The 14,917-nt window shown below is 49.5% G+C and overlaps 1 protein-coding gene across 2 annotated transcripts; it reads left to right on the top strand.

Moving 5' to 3' along the window:
* The first annotated feature begins 59 nt into the window (after positions 1–59).
* CD300C (CD300c molecule) lies at positions 60–9,958 on the top strand. 2 transcript variants are annotated; one of them, XR_012514713.1, is made up of 5 exons: positions 60–3,190; positions 3,753–4,094; positions 5,103–5,229; positions 6,335–7,874; positions 8,769–9,958. XR_012514713.1 is itself a non-coding variant. In XM_003931768.4 (4 exons), exons 1-4 carry the CDS (start codon positions 3,130–3,132, stop codon positions 6,480–6,482), a joined length of 678 nt encoding a protein of 225 aa, XP_003931817.1. In that variant the 5' UTR covers positions 60–3,129; the 3' UTR covers positions 6,483–9,958. The 2 variants fall into 2 exon arrangements, 1 of the variants encoding a protein (XP_003931817.1); XM_003931768.4 differs by having other exon boundaries at positions 6,335–9,958.
* The last annotated feature ends 4,959 nt before the right edge of the window (positions 9,959–14,917 follow it).

The following is a 14,917-nucleotide window of genomic DNA, read 5'->3' as shown; positions in this document are numbered from 1 at the left end:
CCCAGCTACTTGGGAGGCTGAGATAGGAGGATTGCTTAAGCCCCAGAGGTAGAGGTTCCATTGAGCCGGGATTGCACCACTGTGCTCCAGCCTGGGTGACAGAGTGAGACCCTGACTCGAATACATAAATATAAATAAATAAATATATCACATACACAAGAGTATGTATATGAGGCATCTATATAGTGCAATCACTAAAAATAAACATGTGTACCCACCATTCAGCCTAGGAAATCAATCATTATTAGGACATTGGAAGCCCCTAGATGCCTCTCCCTGACCCCACAACTGTCTTTCCCCTACTCTCAGAGTTAAACAGTATCCGGACGTTTCTTGGGGTAATTATTCCCTTGCTTTAGGGCGCTGAGCAAGAACCTACTTGTTTTTGAATCTTTCACAGAGGAAATCATACTGTTGCAAGTTCATCTGCTCATAAATCATATTGGATTGCTTCCTCCCCTGATAGTGGATTATAGGAAACGCCCTACAAAGCCATCCATGTGACAGCTGAGGGAGCAGCTCCGGACAGCAAGTGATATGTGGCTGGAGCCGCCATCATGAGCTGGGTAATGGCAGAGCCACTGCGTCATGAGGTTGAATTGGTTGTTTATCTCCACTTTGGCACAGCAGCGTGTTAGGGGCATCCGAACGGTGAGTGGTTCTCTGCTGAAATGACATGTCCTCGTCTGCCCTGCACTGCTCCTATTGAGGCTTGCCAACGGTGCCCCATGGCATTCTTATCTTCCATTGAGAGGTCTAGTGCTGTGAAGTCAACTAGGTCCTATGGCCCAAATGGCAGGGCCATTTTTACCTCTCCCTGGATCTGTCAGTCCCTACTCAAAACAGGTGGATATTGAAGTCACCTAGGAGTCCAAGCAGTATTCAGTATTTCCAAGAGTTGCAAAGAGGCCTGGTAAGCACCATGCTTTTTGCTTAGAGGCTTGAAATGCAAAACAAAAGAACGCAGAGCATGGACTCCTAAAGATGGCACATATGGGCTGGACCCCTGAAACTCTCTAGGTTTCATCTCCCTCCTTCTGGTGCAGATGTGTCTTCCCAGAGCACCTAAAGCATTTGCTTCTTCCTGCTCTTCCAGCATCCACAAGATAGAGCAGCGTGACGTTCTGTGGAGTGCCTAATCAAGGTCCCTTTGATCTATGTTGTGACAGAGCAGAAGACTTGAGAGAAATCCTGATCGATTAGAATGTGTACTATTACTCTTCTCAAGTAAATAGGAAGCACTTCTCCTCTTCCTTCTTTGAGAGGATGGAAAAGAATGCTTCTCCCACATCCAAGAGCAGCTTACCAAGTGCCAGAGACTGTGTTCATGAAGATAGTACATCAAGGAAAACAACTGTGGTTGGACCATCGACTGGTTCAGTTTAAGTTGGTTTACTGTTATCTGATGGGACCTCTCTGAGTTTTTCAGAGACCAGATTAATGTATTGAGGTCGTGTTTAAAAATGTACCTGAGGCTGGGTGTGGTGGCTCACATCTGTAATGCCAGCACTTTACGAGGCTGAGACAGGAAGATTGCTTGAGCTCAGAGTTTGAGACCTGGGCAACACAGTAAGACTTCATGCCTACTAAAAAAAAAATTAGCCAGGCATGGTGGCACGCATGCCTCAGAGGCTGAGGCAGGAAGAACGCTTAACCCTGGGAGATGGAGGCTGCAGTGAGCTATGATCATACCACTGAACTCTGGCCTGGGTGACAGAGCGAGACCCTGTTTCAAAATAAAACAAAGAAATGAACTTGGATTTGTTTTAATGAATATGGTAAGGCATGCAGACATCGAAACGACTGTCGTGAAGAAATGTGTTTCTACTCACTGATCCCTAGAAGCAGGAGGTGCGCCGGGCCACGTGGGGCCACGTGGGGAAGCACGAGGGTGGCTGAGAGGGCAGAGGGAGAGAGAGGAAATGTGGGTGGGAGCCTTGATTGTGGTTTTCAGAGGAAGGAACAGGCAAGGTAAGACAAGCAAACAGCAGGTTTTGGAGTGCGTAGTTTGAATAATTCTGATGGGCTGGGGTGGTGCCTAGTTGCCTGGTACCTGGCCCTGGGGTGATTTCGGGCAGGGGAAAGAAATATCCCAGACTGGAGGAGCCTGCTGAAAGGAAGCAGGTGGGGGCATGAAACTGGAGTGTGGGCAGACACGGGCCCCCTCCTGCGGGGAAGGCATGTCCCCCATGGTTGCTCCCTGGGGAGGTGCCTGGCCATCACAGTGGACCCAGGACAGATACCAGAAGCTGCTGCTCATGACGAGCTGTCCTCTCGGGCACCAACCACCCTCTGTGTGCCCTGGGATGTGTGCTGGCTCAGTTACAGCTACCATCATCCCCACAGTCTCAGGGCAGCATCTTCATGCCTCTAGACTCTTGTGCTCTCGATTCTCTGCCCCGATCCTCACTGGCGTGTGGATTTTGGCAAGAATACAAGATGGAAAAGGAGGTCTCCGGTGGGTGGTGCTGCTCTGCGTTTAGGTCTGGGGGCAGAGGCACAAGAAGAAACCCCCCCAAGCATGTGAGATTAGAACCTGGCTGGGGACGCAGCACCAAAAAGGGCCATGCAGATGGTGTCTGGCTTCATTATGCTAACTTCTGAGTCCAGATGAGCTGGGGTCTTAGGGGCAGAGCTCTCTGCAGGGACCTAGCTGAAGATTAAGAGTCACCTCAAAGGCTAAAGAGGTGGCAGATCGAGCCTCCCACCACAGGACTATCCATCCTGACGTGGAAGTGACATGTCACAGAGGGTGGAGCAGCCGCTGTGGAAATGCCCCAGCTTGGCTCTACCTTTTGGAGTGTGAGTAACACACTGAAACCAGAAGCTGTGGGCTGTGCGGAAGTGGATGCATTCCCACCCAAGGGACCCTGGACTTTGCCAGACCTCAGGGTTGAGAGGAGCCGCGAGGACCATCCCAGAGCTGTCAGCCCCAGCCTCAGCCCTGGCGGCTCTCCCCTGAGCTTCCTGTACCCTGACCCTCTCCAGCCTTAGACCTGAGACAGGGCTAGTCAAGGAAGCTGAGAGCAGAAGAAAAGCAGAAGGGAAGCTCAGATCTGCTGGGAGGAGGCTCCACGCTGTCCCCTCCTGAGGTCTTGCACAGCTGCAGGTGACATCCACGCTGCAGGAATGACAGCCAGGGCCTGGTCCTCATGGTGGCCTTCAGCTCTGCTCCTCCTGCTTGTCCCAGGTGAGGGGGCTGGCCCTGGACTCCGGGAGATCTGTCCTGAGTGGGAGAGGGCAGGGCTGGGTGTAGGCGGCGGAGGAGCAGCCATAGAGGGGATCGGGGACGGGGAGAAGGGAGGAGGGCGGAGGAGCATCCAGGAGCGGTCAGCAGCTGCCTCACCAGGGGACAGCAGGCCGCAGGGCACAGCTCGGGGGAGGCCTGTTCCTCTGTGCCCGAGACAGGAAGCCCCAGGTGGGAGGTGATGCTGTGACTGTCATTGCTGAAGTTCTCCACAAATTTTATCCGGGACGATCACACACTATCACACTCATACGCACACACAGGCCTGCACACACCCAGAGCCTTCCCAGCCTGCCCTTTCCAGTCTCCATGAAAACTTCCCATGCCCTTCCCACTTCTGCAGAGAGGGAGCCTGTCACCCTTAGTCCTCGCTCCTGGGTGGACAAGGCCTGCCTGCCTGCCACTGCCTCTTCCACACCCCCAGGGTCCATGCGGCCCTGACCTCGGGGCACCCCTGGCCGGGCCCATCTGAGGAGGAGCCGGGACTCGGCCTTGTGTTTTCCAGGCTGTTTTGCTCTGAGCGGCCCCAGCACCGTGGCGGGCCCCGTGGGCGGATCCCTGAGCGTGCAGTGTGGGTATGAGGAGGAACACAGGAGACTCAACAAATACTGGTGCAGAGCACGGTGGACTATTGGATGTGTCACTATTGTGGAGACCAGAGGGTCAGCAGGAAAAGTGAGGAATGGCCGAGTGTCCATCAGGGACCATCCTACAAACCTCAGCTTCACAGTGACCCTGAAGAATCTTACAGAGGACGACGCAGGCACATACTGGTGTGGGGTGGATACACCATGGCTCCGAGACTTGGAGGATCCCGTCATCGAGGTTGAGGTGGCCGTGTTCCCAGGTGAGCCCCTCCTGTTCCCAGCACCAGACCTGCCTGAGTCTAGGGCTGCTCATTCTGTCCCTGAAGAAAGAAGTGGGACAGGAGTGTGTGAGGCTGGAGGTCAGTGACTCGGGACACTGTGTGTGCCGCTTGTGTGGATGAGTGTGTGTGTCTTTGTGTGTGGGTACATGCCTAGGAGTGTGGTGTGGTTTGTGTGTGTGTGCACCTGCATGTGTGTGTTGCAGGGGACACTGGCCCTGAGGTTGGAGACCCCTCTGTGCACTTTCCGGGGTTCCTCTGAGTGTCTTCTTCTTGGTCTCCATTTCCCTGGGTCAGACATGTTCCTCCCGTGCCCTTTGTGCCTTCCTGTCTAGGAGTGAGGAACTAAGATCCTCCTGAGGGTGCAGGGGGAGGAGGAAAGGGCTCTTGTCCAGCGTCTTCACCACGGGCCACCGCCCAGGCTCCTCCTGGTGTCCCCTCTCTAGATCTTTCTTCCTAGGCCTTCCTTCCCCAAAAAGGATAGTCCAGGGGCCTTGTGGGGCCGTGACATGGCTGGATGGGGCTGAGTGGACTCTGGTCCCAGCATTGAGGGAGGACCCCGCTGACTTCCTGTCCTCACTTCCAGCCTCTATCCAGCCACTGTCATGCCCAGGGCTTTGGCTCTGCAGTGACTGCCGGTTGCCCTTCCCAGAGCAAACATCACCCCTTTCCTCCAGGTCACCCTGTCCCTCCCTGGCTGGGGCAGAAGCTGGAGCCCCATACCTTTGCCACTGACTCTGACTTCCCGCTGGGGAGCAGGGCAACCCTCATATGTGAAGTGCCATCCTGGCTCTGCAGTACCTACGGGTGCAACAGGGAGAGGCTCAGGACCCTGGTCAGGCCTGGGTGTGGCCATGGGGCATGTTGGACGCAGGGCATCTGTCCAGCACATCATTGGTGACCTTGTCTGTGAACATTGGAGCAGAACAGGTGAGAGCAAGGGGGAGACCCATGTGGCGTCATCAGTGCTGACCTGTGTTTCACCCACAGCCCTGACAACCACAGCCTCCAGCCCTCAGAGCTCTACGGGCACCTGGGGTCCTCCCACGAAGCTGCTCGTGCACACCTGGCCCATCCCGACCAGAGAGGACAGCCCCGATCCCAGCCCACAGCCTGGGTAAGGAGCCTGCGCAGAGGACCGGGTCATGTGTGGCCTCTCCACTGCGTGTAATGTGTAGGGGGCTTGGGTCTCCCTTCTTCCCGTCCCTTCTTTGTCCACGCCTCCCACACCTCATGTGAAGGTTCTGTTAAGTGTCAGGCGCTCCTGTTGGGATTGGGTCACAGCAGGGAATCGACAGCCACTGTCCTGCTCGGGTGGAACTTGAGTCCTGCCGGGTGGATTCATGCATTAAACAAGCCAGCACAGAGGCTGATGTACAAATACAGCAATGGGTGATGAGTGCAATGGATGAATGGAATGTTGGGTTTGGGGAGAGCGTATGTGGGCGTTGGGGTCGCTATTTCACTGACCATGATCAGAGGAGGATTTGAGGATTAGAGGACATGAGTGAGGAGACCCGAAGGGCTGGGGGCTGGGCACTCTGGGGTCTGGAGGAAGAAGGAGCGAGGCAAATGTCCTGCAAGGGAGTCTCAGGACCGGGCAAGGCCATGGCAGGGAGTAGATGCTCTGAGGTCTGGTGGCCCCTGCCCTGTCCCCTGCCTCCCTCGCAGCACTGGCCAGAGTCTCATCCCGTTTGATGAGCCCAGTCCTCTGAGGGTCTGAGAGCTGAGCTGTCCATCCATTCGTTCATTCCTTCAGCAAGCACTGAAGTTGTAAGGCAGATTATTGGAGTCTCAGGGCAGGCAGGAGACTCACTGTGAAAGAAACAAATGGTCCCTGCCCTCCTGGAAACGCTGTGCACAGGAGAGCTGAAGTCACACAAATAACCTTTTGTGGATTCTGGTACCCGAGCTGGGTAACCCTGCATGTGGATCACAGAGGTGGAGAGCTGCCTCCAGGACGCAGACCCTGCCTGGATGCCTGGCATGACCTCACGTCCTCTCACGCTCCTGCCCTTCCTGTGTCACAGTCCTCCAGTCAAGGGCACGTCTGAGGCTGAGGGTCAGGGGCCATGGTGCTGAGAGGGGATGGACTGTCCAGGGTGGGTTCTTATGTGGCTGGTTGTGGTCACAGGATCCGGACACAAGGGTCAGGGGATGGTAGAGGGCACCTGGGCCTCCCCTGGGGAGATGACTGACTGCCCGTCCCCGTGTCCCCACAGCTCCCTGCTCAGCAGCCCCCACTTCCTGCTCCTGGTCTTTCTGAAGCTGCCCCTGCTCCTGAGCATGCTGGGTACCGTCCTTTGGGTGAACAGGCCTCAGAGAAGCTCAAGAAGCAGGCAGAGTCAGCCGGACGGTGAGAACCAGTAGCATCAGCTGTGCATCAAGGCCCTGCGCTGTGACAGAGCCCCTCTATGGGACTGGAATGACCACCTGACCATCCCTCCCGGGCTGCTCTCTCTGTGTCTCCTGGGATCCTCTGTGAGCCTCCCCCAGCCTTTTCCCTGTGCCTGATCCTCATGTGTCACGCGTGAACCTGATGGACACAGACGCCCTGAGCTGGGACTCCACGTCTCATGTGCACACCCTGCCCAGCTGAGCCTTGGGCTGTCACCAACACTTCTGTGTGCCCGGATGCCCTCCCTGCTCCCTTCCATTTCTCCAGGAGCCTGGGATTGCTTCCCCCACTGTTTTCACAGGGAGAGGCGGGTCCTGGACTCCCCTGCACCTTCGCCACCGTAATGGCCAACACTCCCTGGGTCCAGGAGGTCAGAATAAGTGGCTGCGTCCATTTGCTGAGTGTGTCGATTCAACGGTGCTGTCAAACACCAAGAAATGACAATGTGTAGGTTTGGCCAGACCTGAGTGAAAACTCCTTTGTTCCCTGATCTCCACAGGCTCTTGCTGAGAATAGTGGACCAAGCACCATGCTGGACCTCTCCGAATGAGGGTCCCTGCAGAACAGGATCCAGGGTTCCCCCAAAACCTGACTATTCCCTCCTTCAGGTAGACACATCCTGGCCAGTGTCTTTAAGTCCATTACGGGGGATGACTCGCTGCCTGTCACTGTGTCCCCACAGCTCCCCGCTCAGCAGCCCCTACTTCCTGCTCCTGCTAGAGCTGGTAGAAGATTCTGTGAGAATTGTGGTGGCGTAACCAGGCCTACCCTTTCTCCTTCTTCAAGGGGACCTGACCTCTCCTTCATTCCCGGACTGTGGGTTTTAACTGGGGCAAATTTGGAAATGGACTGAGGGCCGTGACCCCCTGATGTGGTAGTTAACTGAGTCTCTTGCTCACTAGTGTAGACCATGTCTGCCCATACAGGCACCGTGTCCAGAGTGTAATGAATGCTGGGAAAAGAAATTTATTGGGTTTGGGGAGAGTGTGTTTGGGAAGGTGTTGGGGACATTATCTGGGACACTATGACAAGGGAAGTTCTCGCAGATCAGAGGACATGAGCGTGGAGACCTGCAGGATTGGGAGCCGGGTACTCTGGGGTCTGGAGGAAGAGGGTTCCAGGCAGAGGGAGGAGTGAGGCAAATATTCTGCCAGGAAGCCTGGGGACCTGGCCAGGCCAGGGCAGGGGGCAGCTGCTCTGGGCTTCGGTGGCCCCGGCCCTCTCTCCCTTGCAGTTCTGGCCAGAGTCTCATCCTGTTTGATGATCCCAGTCTTCTGAGGAGCTGAGAGCTGAGCGCTGAGCTGGTCCTTTGTTCACTCCTTCAACTACCATGAATTTTACAGGCTGACGTTTGCAGCCACAGGGTAGGTGCCAATTTGTCTGTGAAGAGGATGAGACAGGGCTCCTGCCTTTATGGGAAATGCCGTAAGGAAAGGAGCAGGCATACAACAGATATCCACCCAGTTTATCGCCTGCACCTCTGAAGGGTGCGCTTCTTCACATGAAGGGCTTTGGTGGAGATTCTTGTGGATTCAGGTCCTACCAGGTCCCTGAGTGTCCCCTCACATTGCTGCTATGGCCCTGTCCTACCTTACCCCACAGCCCTGTCTCAAGGCAATTCTTAGGTGATAATTAGGGGCCACTGCTCTTAACATGTCTGGCCACTATGTCCAGGTTTGGTCTTTATGTGGATTCATGTGGCCATAGTACCTTGGCACTAGGAATAGGGGAAAGGTGGAGGGCACCAGGGCCTCCCCTGAGGAGGTGACTCATTGTCTGTCACCGTGTCCCCACAGGTCCCTGCTCAGCAGCCTCCATGTCCTGCTCCTGATCCTCCTGGAGCTGCCCCTGCTCCTGAGCATGCTGGGGGCTGTCCTGTGGGTGAACAGGCCTCAGAGAAACTCAGTGGGGAGGCAGAGTCAGCTAGGTTATGAGAAACAGTAACTCCGATGCCCATCGATGCCCTGCCAGGCAACACAGTCCCTCTTATGTGTGGAAATGGCCTCTGACCAATACATCTATGTTTCTATCGGAAGATTTGGAGGCGTTTTTTGGTGATTCATCAGACACACAAAAGAAAACCTGCACTTTAAACCAAGAATACTCTTTAACACATGTGTGTCCACCATCCAGTTTAATAATATAGCATCATTAATATTCATGAAGCCTCGCCCCCCTTTCTGATCTTATGCAATTTATTTTCTGCTCCTCTCAGAAAAGCATGTCCTACATTTTATTTTATTGTATTTTTTCTACAGATGGGGTTCCCTATATTGCCCGGGCTGGATTTGAACACCTGGGCTCAGGCGATTGTCCTGTCTCAGCCTCTGGAGCAGCTGGGACTATAGGCATGCACCACTACACCCGGCTCACATTCCAAATTTTACGTTCATCTTCTTGTTTTAAGGGATTTGCCACATCCATGCATATGGATTTCCAAAGGGTATATTATTTAGCTTTGTTTATTTTTGAACTTTACGTAGAGTATTATGCATTTTTATTCCTAAGCAATTGAATTTTATTATTCGACACGTTGTTTTTGAGATTCATCCATGTTGATGTGTTGATGCGTTGATGTGTCACTTCTTTGCATTGATCTACATTCTGTTGTTGTATGAATATCCCATAACTGTCGCATCCCTCTTTCTTGAATGAGCATTCAGGTTGTTTCTTTTCTTTCTCTTTCTCTTTTTTATGGGCTTCTTGTTTTCTTCCTCCTCATCTTTCTCCATCCTTTGCTGTCTTCTCCTTCCTCTTTCTTTCTCCTCCTCCTTTCTTCCTTTTTCCCGCCTTCTCCTCCTCCTCCTCCCCTTTTCTTTTTTCTCTTCCTCCTCCTTTTCTTCCTTTTCCTCTTCTTTTTTGTTGCTATTACTTATAACATTATTATGAACATTTTTGAACATATATCCTAATGTATCTGTCCAAAAGAGTCTTGTAGAGTGTAGTTCTAAGGGAATAATTGCTAGGCTTTGCTGCTTGTGTGTAACAGCTCTGCTAGGCAATTGCAAATTGTTTTCCAAAGTACCTGCACCAATTTCCACTCCTCATCAGCAGCGCTACTGCTCGAATCCTATCAGACTTCCTAAATGTCTTCAAGTAAATGAGTATGAAATGACATCTCATTGTTTTAATTTCAATTTCTCTGCTTACTAATATTAAACTTGTTCTCATGTGTTTTTTGTTTACTTGAATTTTCTTTCTTGTGAAATACCTGTTCTCATCTTCATCTACTTTCTGCTGATTTTCTGTGTTCTTCCTATGGATTTGTGGAAGTTCTTTGTAAGTCTCTTGTTAGTTACCTGTGCTCCACATATCCTTTCCTAGTTTATTAGCTGTATGATATTTTTGAGAAACAGGGTTTTCACTTTAATGTAGAAATTATTTATTTTTCTTAATGGTTTATACTTTTTCGTCTTGTTTAACAAATTATGAATACTCCTAAATTTAAAAAAACTCTCCTATATTTTCTTCTAAACTTTTTAAAATATTCCCTTTCACAGGTAAGTCCATTTTTTTTTTTTTTTTTTTTTTTTGAGACGGAGTTTCGCTCTTGTTACCCAGGCTGGAGTGCAATGGCGCGATCTCGGCTCACCGCAACCTCCACCTCCTGGGTTCAGGCAATTCTCCTGCCTCAGCCTCCTGAGTAGCTGGGATTATAGGCACGCGCCACCATGCCCAGCTAATTTTTTGTATTTTTAGTAGAGACGGGGTTTCACCATGTTGTCCAGGTTGGTCTCCATCTCTCGACCTTGTGATCCACCCGCCTCGGCCTCCCAAAGTGCTGGGATTACAGGCTTGAGCCACCGCGCCCGGCCGTAAGTCCATTTTTAAATGATTTTTGTTTCCAGGCTGAGATAATAATCCATTTTTCTGTCTTCCATTTGGATAAACATTATTCCATTTTTCCATTTCTGCAGTGCAACCCCTGGCACGTATTTATTTCTATATATGCTTGGATCTTTTTCTAACCACTCTATTACGTTGAATTTGCCTAATTGCTTATTTTGGAACTAACACAACATTGTTTTAACTACCATAGTTGTGTTAAAATGTCTTGGTATCTGGTAAGGCATGTCATTATACATTGTTCTTTGATACTGGGAATGGCTTTGCAAATATTGGCCATTTCCTCTTCTGCAGATATTTTAGAATTAACTGGTCAACATTCTAAAAAAGAAAAAAAAACTCTGTTGAGATTTTAAATGTAAATGTATGAAATTTACCTTTATGATAATTGCTCTATCTATGAATATGGTATGTAATTCTAATTATTTATGAGCTTTTAAAATGTCTTTAAATAACATTCTATTATTTTCTCCTTAAAATTTGCTCATATGTTTGTCAAATTTAATTCTGGGCATTTGTGTTTCTATTCTCATTTAATGGTATCTTTTATTGCATTTTCAAGTTATTCATTGCATGCATGTAGATAAACAATTGATCTTCACTCATTATGTATATTTAACAACTCTGCCAAAAATCTTAGCAATTGTTTTCAGTTTTACATGTAGATAATAAATTCATTTACACTAATTTAGAGTTTTGTTTCTTTCTTTCTAATTCTCATATCATTTCTCTTTCTTGTTGTATTGTGCAGGCTAATCCAAGTGTTGAATCAAAGTAGTGATTTGGAGCCACTTGTCCTCTTCCTGATTTTAAAGGAAAGATTTTGCCATGGGTTGTAAATAGTTGCTTATAGTCACCTTTTAATTCCTAGTTTATCATAAAAAGTAATGGATTTTAGGTAGTGCTTTATGTGCATCTATATGATTACATAGTTTTTCTCCTTTATTCTATTAACGTGATTGACTATACTAATTTTTTTAGATGAAGCCTCATTCTGTCACCTAGGTTGGAGTGCCATGAAGAAAATGTTACCCATGTGCCGGGCGCGGTGGCTCAAGCCTGTAATCCCAGCACTTTGGGAGGCTGAGGCGGGTGGATCACGAGGTCGAGAGATCGAGACTATCCTGGTCAACATGGTGAAACCCCGTCTCTACTAAAAAAATACAGAAAACTAGCTGGGCCTGGTGGCGCGTGCCTGTAATCCCAGCTACTTAGGAGGCTGAGGCAGGAGAATTGCCTGAGCCCAGGAGGCGGAGGTTGCGGTGAGCCGAGATCGCGCCATTGCACTCCAGCCTGGGTAACAAGAGCGAAACTCCGTCTCAAAAAAAAAAAAAAAAAAAAAAAAAAAAAAGAAAATGTTACCCATCTAGAAAGAGAAGTGAGGGCTGGGCACGGTGGCTCACGCCGGTAATCCCAGCACTTTGGGAGGCCGAGGCGGGTGGATCACGAGGTCAAGAGATCAAGACCATCCTGGTCAACATGGTGAAACCCTGTCTCTACTAAAAATACAAAAAATTAGCTGGGCATGGTGGCACGTGCCTGTAATCCCAGCTACTCAGGAGGCTGAGAAAGGAGAATTGCCTGAGCCCAGGAGGCGGAGGTTGCGGTGAGCCGAGATCGAGCCATTGCACTCCAGCCTGGGTAACAAGAGCGAAACTCCGTCTCAAAAAAAAAAAAAGAAAGAGAAGTGAGAATAAAAGTGTACTTTTGGTATCCTTCCTTTCTGTATGTGATCCAGAATGGAGAAGAAAACAGTAGGGGGCGTTCCCCAACTATTTTCTTTCCCTGGTTCCTGGATCCTGGCATCCATTTAAATGTGCTGCCCATTTTCTTTCCCTGGTTTCTGGATCCTGGCACCCATTGAAATGTGCTGCCCATGACTGCAGGAATGACCCTCCAAGCCATGGCACCAGGGACACTAAACTTTGGGTCAAGCAGCCTTCACCTTTTGCCTTTTATTTCCCTCTGAACTCCTAGACTGTGTGACCTGTGTGCCTCCCTTAAAAAAATGGATTTTGGGCCGGGCGCGGTGGCTCACGCCTGTAATCCCAGCACTTTGGGAGGCCGAGGCGGGTGGATCACGAGGTCAAGAGATCGAGACCACCCTGGTCAACATGGTGAAACCCCGTCTCTACTAAAAATACAAAAAATTAGCTGGGCATGGTGGCGCGTGCCTGTAATCCCAGCTACTCAGGAGGCTGAGGCAGGAGAATTGCCTGAACCCAGGAGGTGGAGGTTGCGGTGAGCCGAGATCGCGGCATTGCACTCTAGCCTGAGTAACAAGAGCGAAACTCTGTCTCAAAAAAAAAAAAAAAAAAAAAAAAAATGGATTTTGGCCAGGTGCCGTGGCTCACACCTGTAATCCCAGCACTTTGGGAGGCCGAGGCGGGTGGATCACGAGGTCAAGAGATGGAGACCATCCTGGTCAACATGGTGAAACCCTGTCTCTACTAAAAATACAAAAAATTAGCTGGGCATGGTGGCACGTGCCCGTAATCCCAGCTACTCAGGAGGCTGAGGCAGGAGATTTGCCTGAACCCAGGAGGTGGAGGTTGCAGTGAGCCAAGATTGTACCTTTGCACTCAAGCCTGGATAACAAGAGTGAAACTCCATCTCAAAATAATAATAATAATCATAATGGATTTTAAGAAAAACTACATAATTGTGCAAGACCTCTTTAAGGGAGGAGGAGTGCTAGATTGAACTTCATATCTTGCTATTACGGCTAAAGCATTTACCCTTAGAAAAATGGTTCTTGTTAACTTCTGGACTCCAAAATACCCTTATTAATTAAGGACCATCTTAATCAAGGACAGAATAGGTGCCTTAAAGGAACATCGGAACCAAATGGCCATTTTCCTGCCAATGGGACAATCTGAGACTAAAATTTGGCTGCAGAAGATATCTTACTCCTAACTGCTAAAGGCAGAACTTTCCCATTTCCAGAAGAGGCCTAGAGCCTGACTTCTAACGGTGCAAAAGGTAGCTGTAGTGTTACCATGAAAAATACATGTATATATTTGCCTTCTGTAGAGGATTTCTATTTCTACTAGGTGGCAGTGTTGGCTTAGAAATACTATGTGCTCACCAGAGAAGGGGTAGTGAGTAACCTCACCGTAGGGGAAAGAACTCTCTTCCTAGAAGATTGTAATGGCGTGTTCTCCTGACTTTTCCTAACAGGATTAGTTTCCTAGGCTGTAAAAATTGCTACACATTTCACACAGAGAAAGAGTTAAGAGACCGCAGATAGAGAAGGAAGAAGAGTTTTGTGACAGGACCATTGAGGATTCTTTGCCAACACCCAGAATGAGCCGTCGGAGGCTGGGTCCGGTCCAGAGGCCTTTGAATCATGCCAGGGTGTGTCCTGGCCAGAAATTCTTAGTTGTATTAGAACCTTTCTCAGCCTTGCACAATGGCAAGTTCTTCCCGTGAAAAGAAGCTGATTTGAAACACGGCCAACATTCCCAATGACCTGGTGGCATTGGGGGAGTTCTCCATGTTCTCACCAGCAAGCCTCACATTTGAGTCTTTATTATGGCAGCCAGCACTAAGTGTATGTACCTGGCTGATGGATGCCCATTGATTTATTTTATTTTAAAATAGAGGCCAAGAGCACCTCAAAAATGATGGAACAGATTTTAAGCTCACCCCCATACTTACGACTTCGATAAATGCTGTGCCTTGGGTTCTTGCCCAGTGCACCAAAATGATATGGCTCCAGTGACTGGAGGAACACCCTGGTCTCGAGCAAGTTTGAATCAAACGACATGGACACATGTGGAATGGTTTTTAGGAGCAGAGAATTTAATAGACAAGAAAGAAGGAAGAGGCTCCCCCTGTACAGAGACAGGGTTGGGGGTTCTAAGCTGATAGAGGGAATCTTGAGTGTGGCAGAAACAGCCAGTTATATGCGGAGGCTGGAGTGGAGGAAGTCGTATCTGATTTGCATAGGGCCAAGGGGATTGGTTTGACTGGGTGTCATTCAAATATCCCACGAAAAAATTAGCCCTCCTACGCTAGTCTTTTAATATGCAAATGCAGGTGCCATGAGGTTCTACACACATGAGGCTATGTGGGGCAGCCATGTTGCCAGGCACATGTGGGGTCAGGAAGAAGACCATGGGAGTCTCCATGTTTGTTTGGACCCAGTTTCTAAGGGCCTGCATTTGCACATCAAAGCTTGCCTGCCCAGCTCAAAGAGCCAGGGCTTTTCTGCTAGACAAGAAATGTTTCTGAAGCTGTTTTAAAAGAAAAAAAAACTTCCCAAGGACCCCTTTTCCTCTCTATCTGCCTAAAATAATTTCTTTTTTTTTTCATTACCTCCGATAATGGCTATAAGTAAGCCTAAAATAATTTCTTAATAACTCCTATAATAACAACAAACATTATGAGCCCAGTTAATAGATGCAATAACTGAGGCACAGAGATGTTGTGTTGTCCACAGTCTTGCAGCTTGCAGGTGGTGCTCGTGGGTTTAGAGCTACGTCTGTCTGACCCAGCAGTCTGCACGTTTATGCTCTTGGCCATAACACCTGAACGAATGCATCTTCTGGTGTGCCCA

Source organism: Saimiri boliviensis, chromosome 17 (assembly GCF_048565385.1).
Source record: "Saimiri boliviensis isolate mSaiBol1 chromosome 17, mSaiBol1.pri, whole genome shotgun sequence".
Taxonomy (NCBI): domain Eukaryota; kingdom Metazoa; phylum Chordata; class Mammalia; order Primates; family Cebidae; genus Saimiri; species Saimiri boliviensis.
This window is presented reverse-complemented; position numbering and strand designations above follow the sequence as displayed.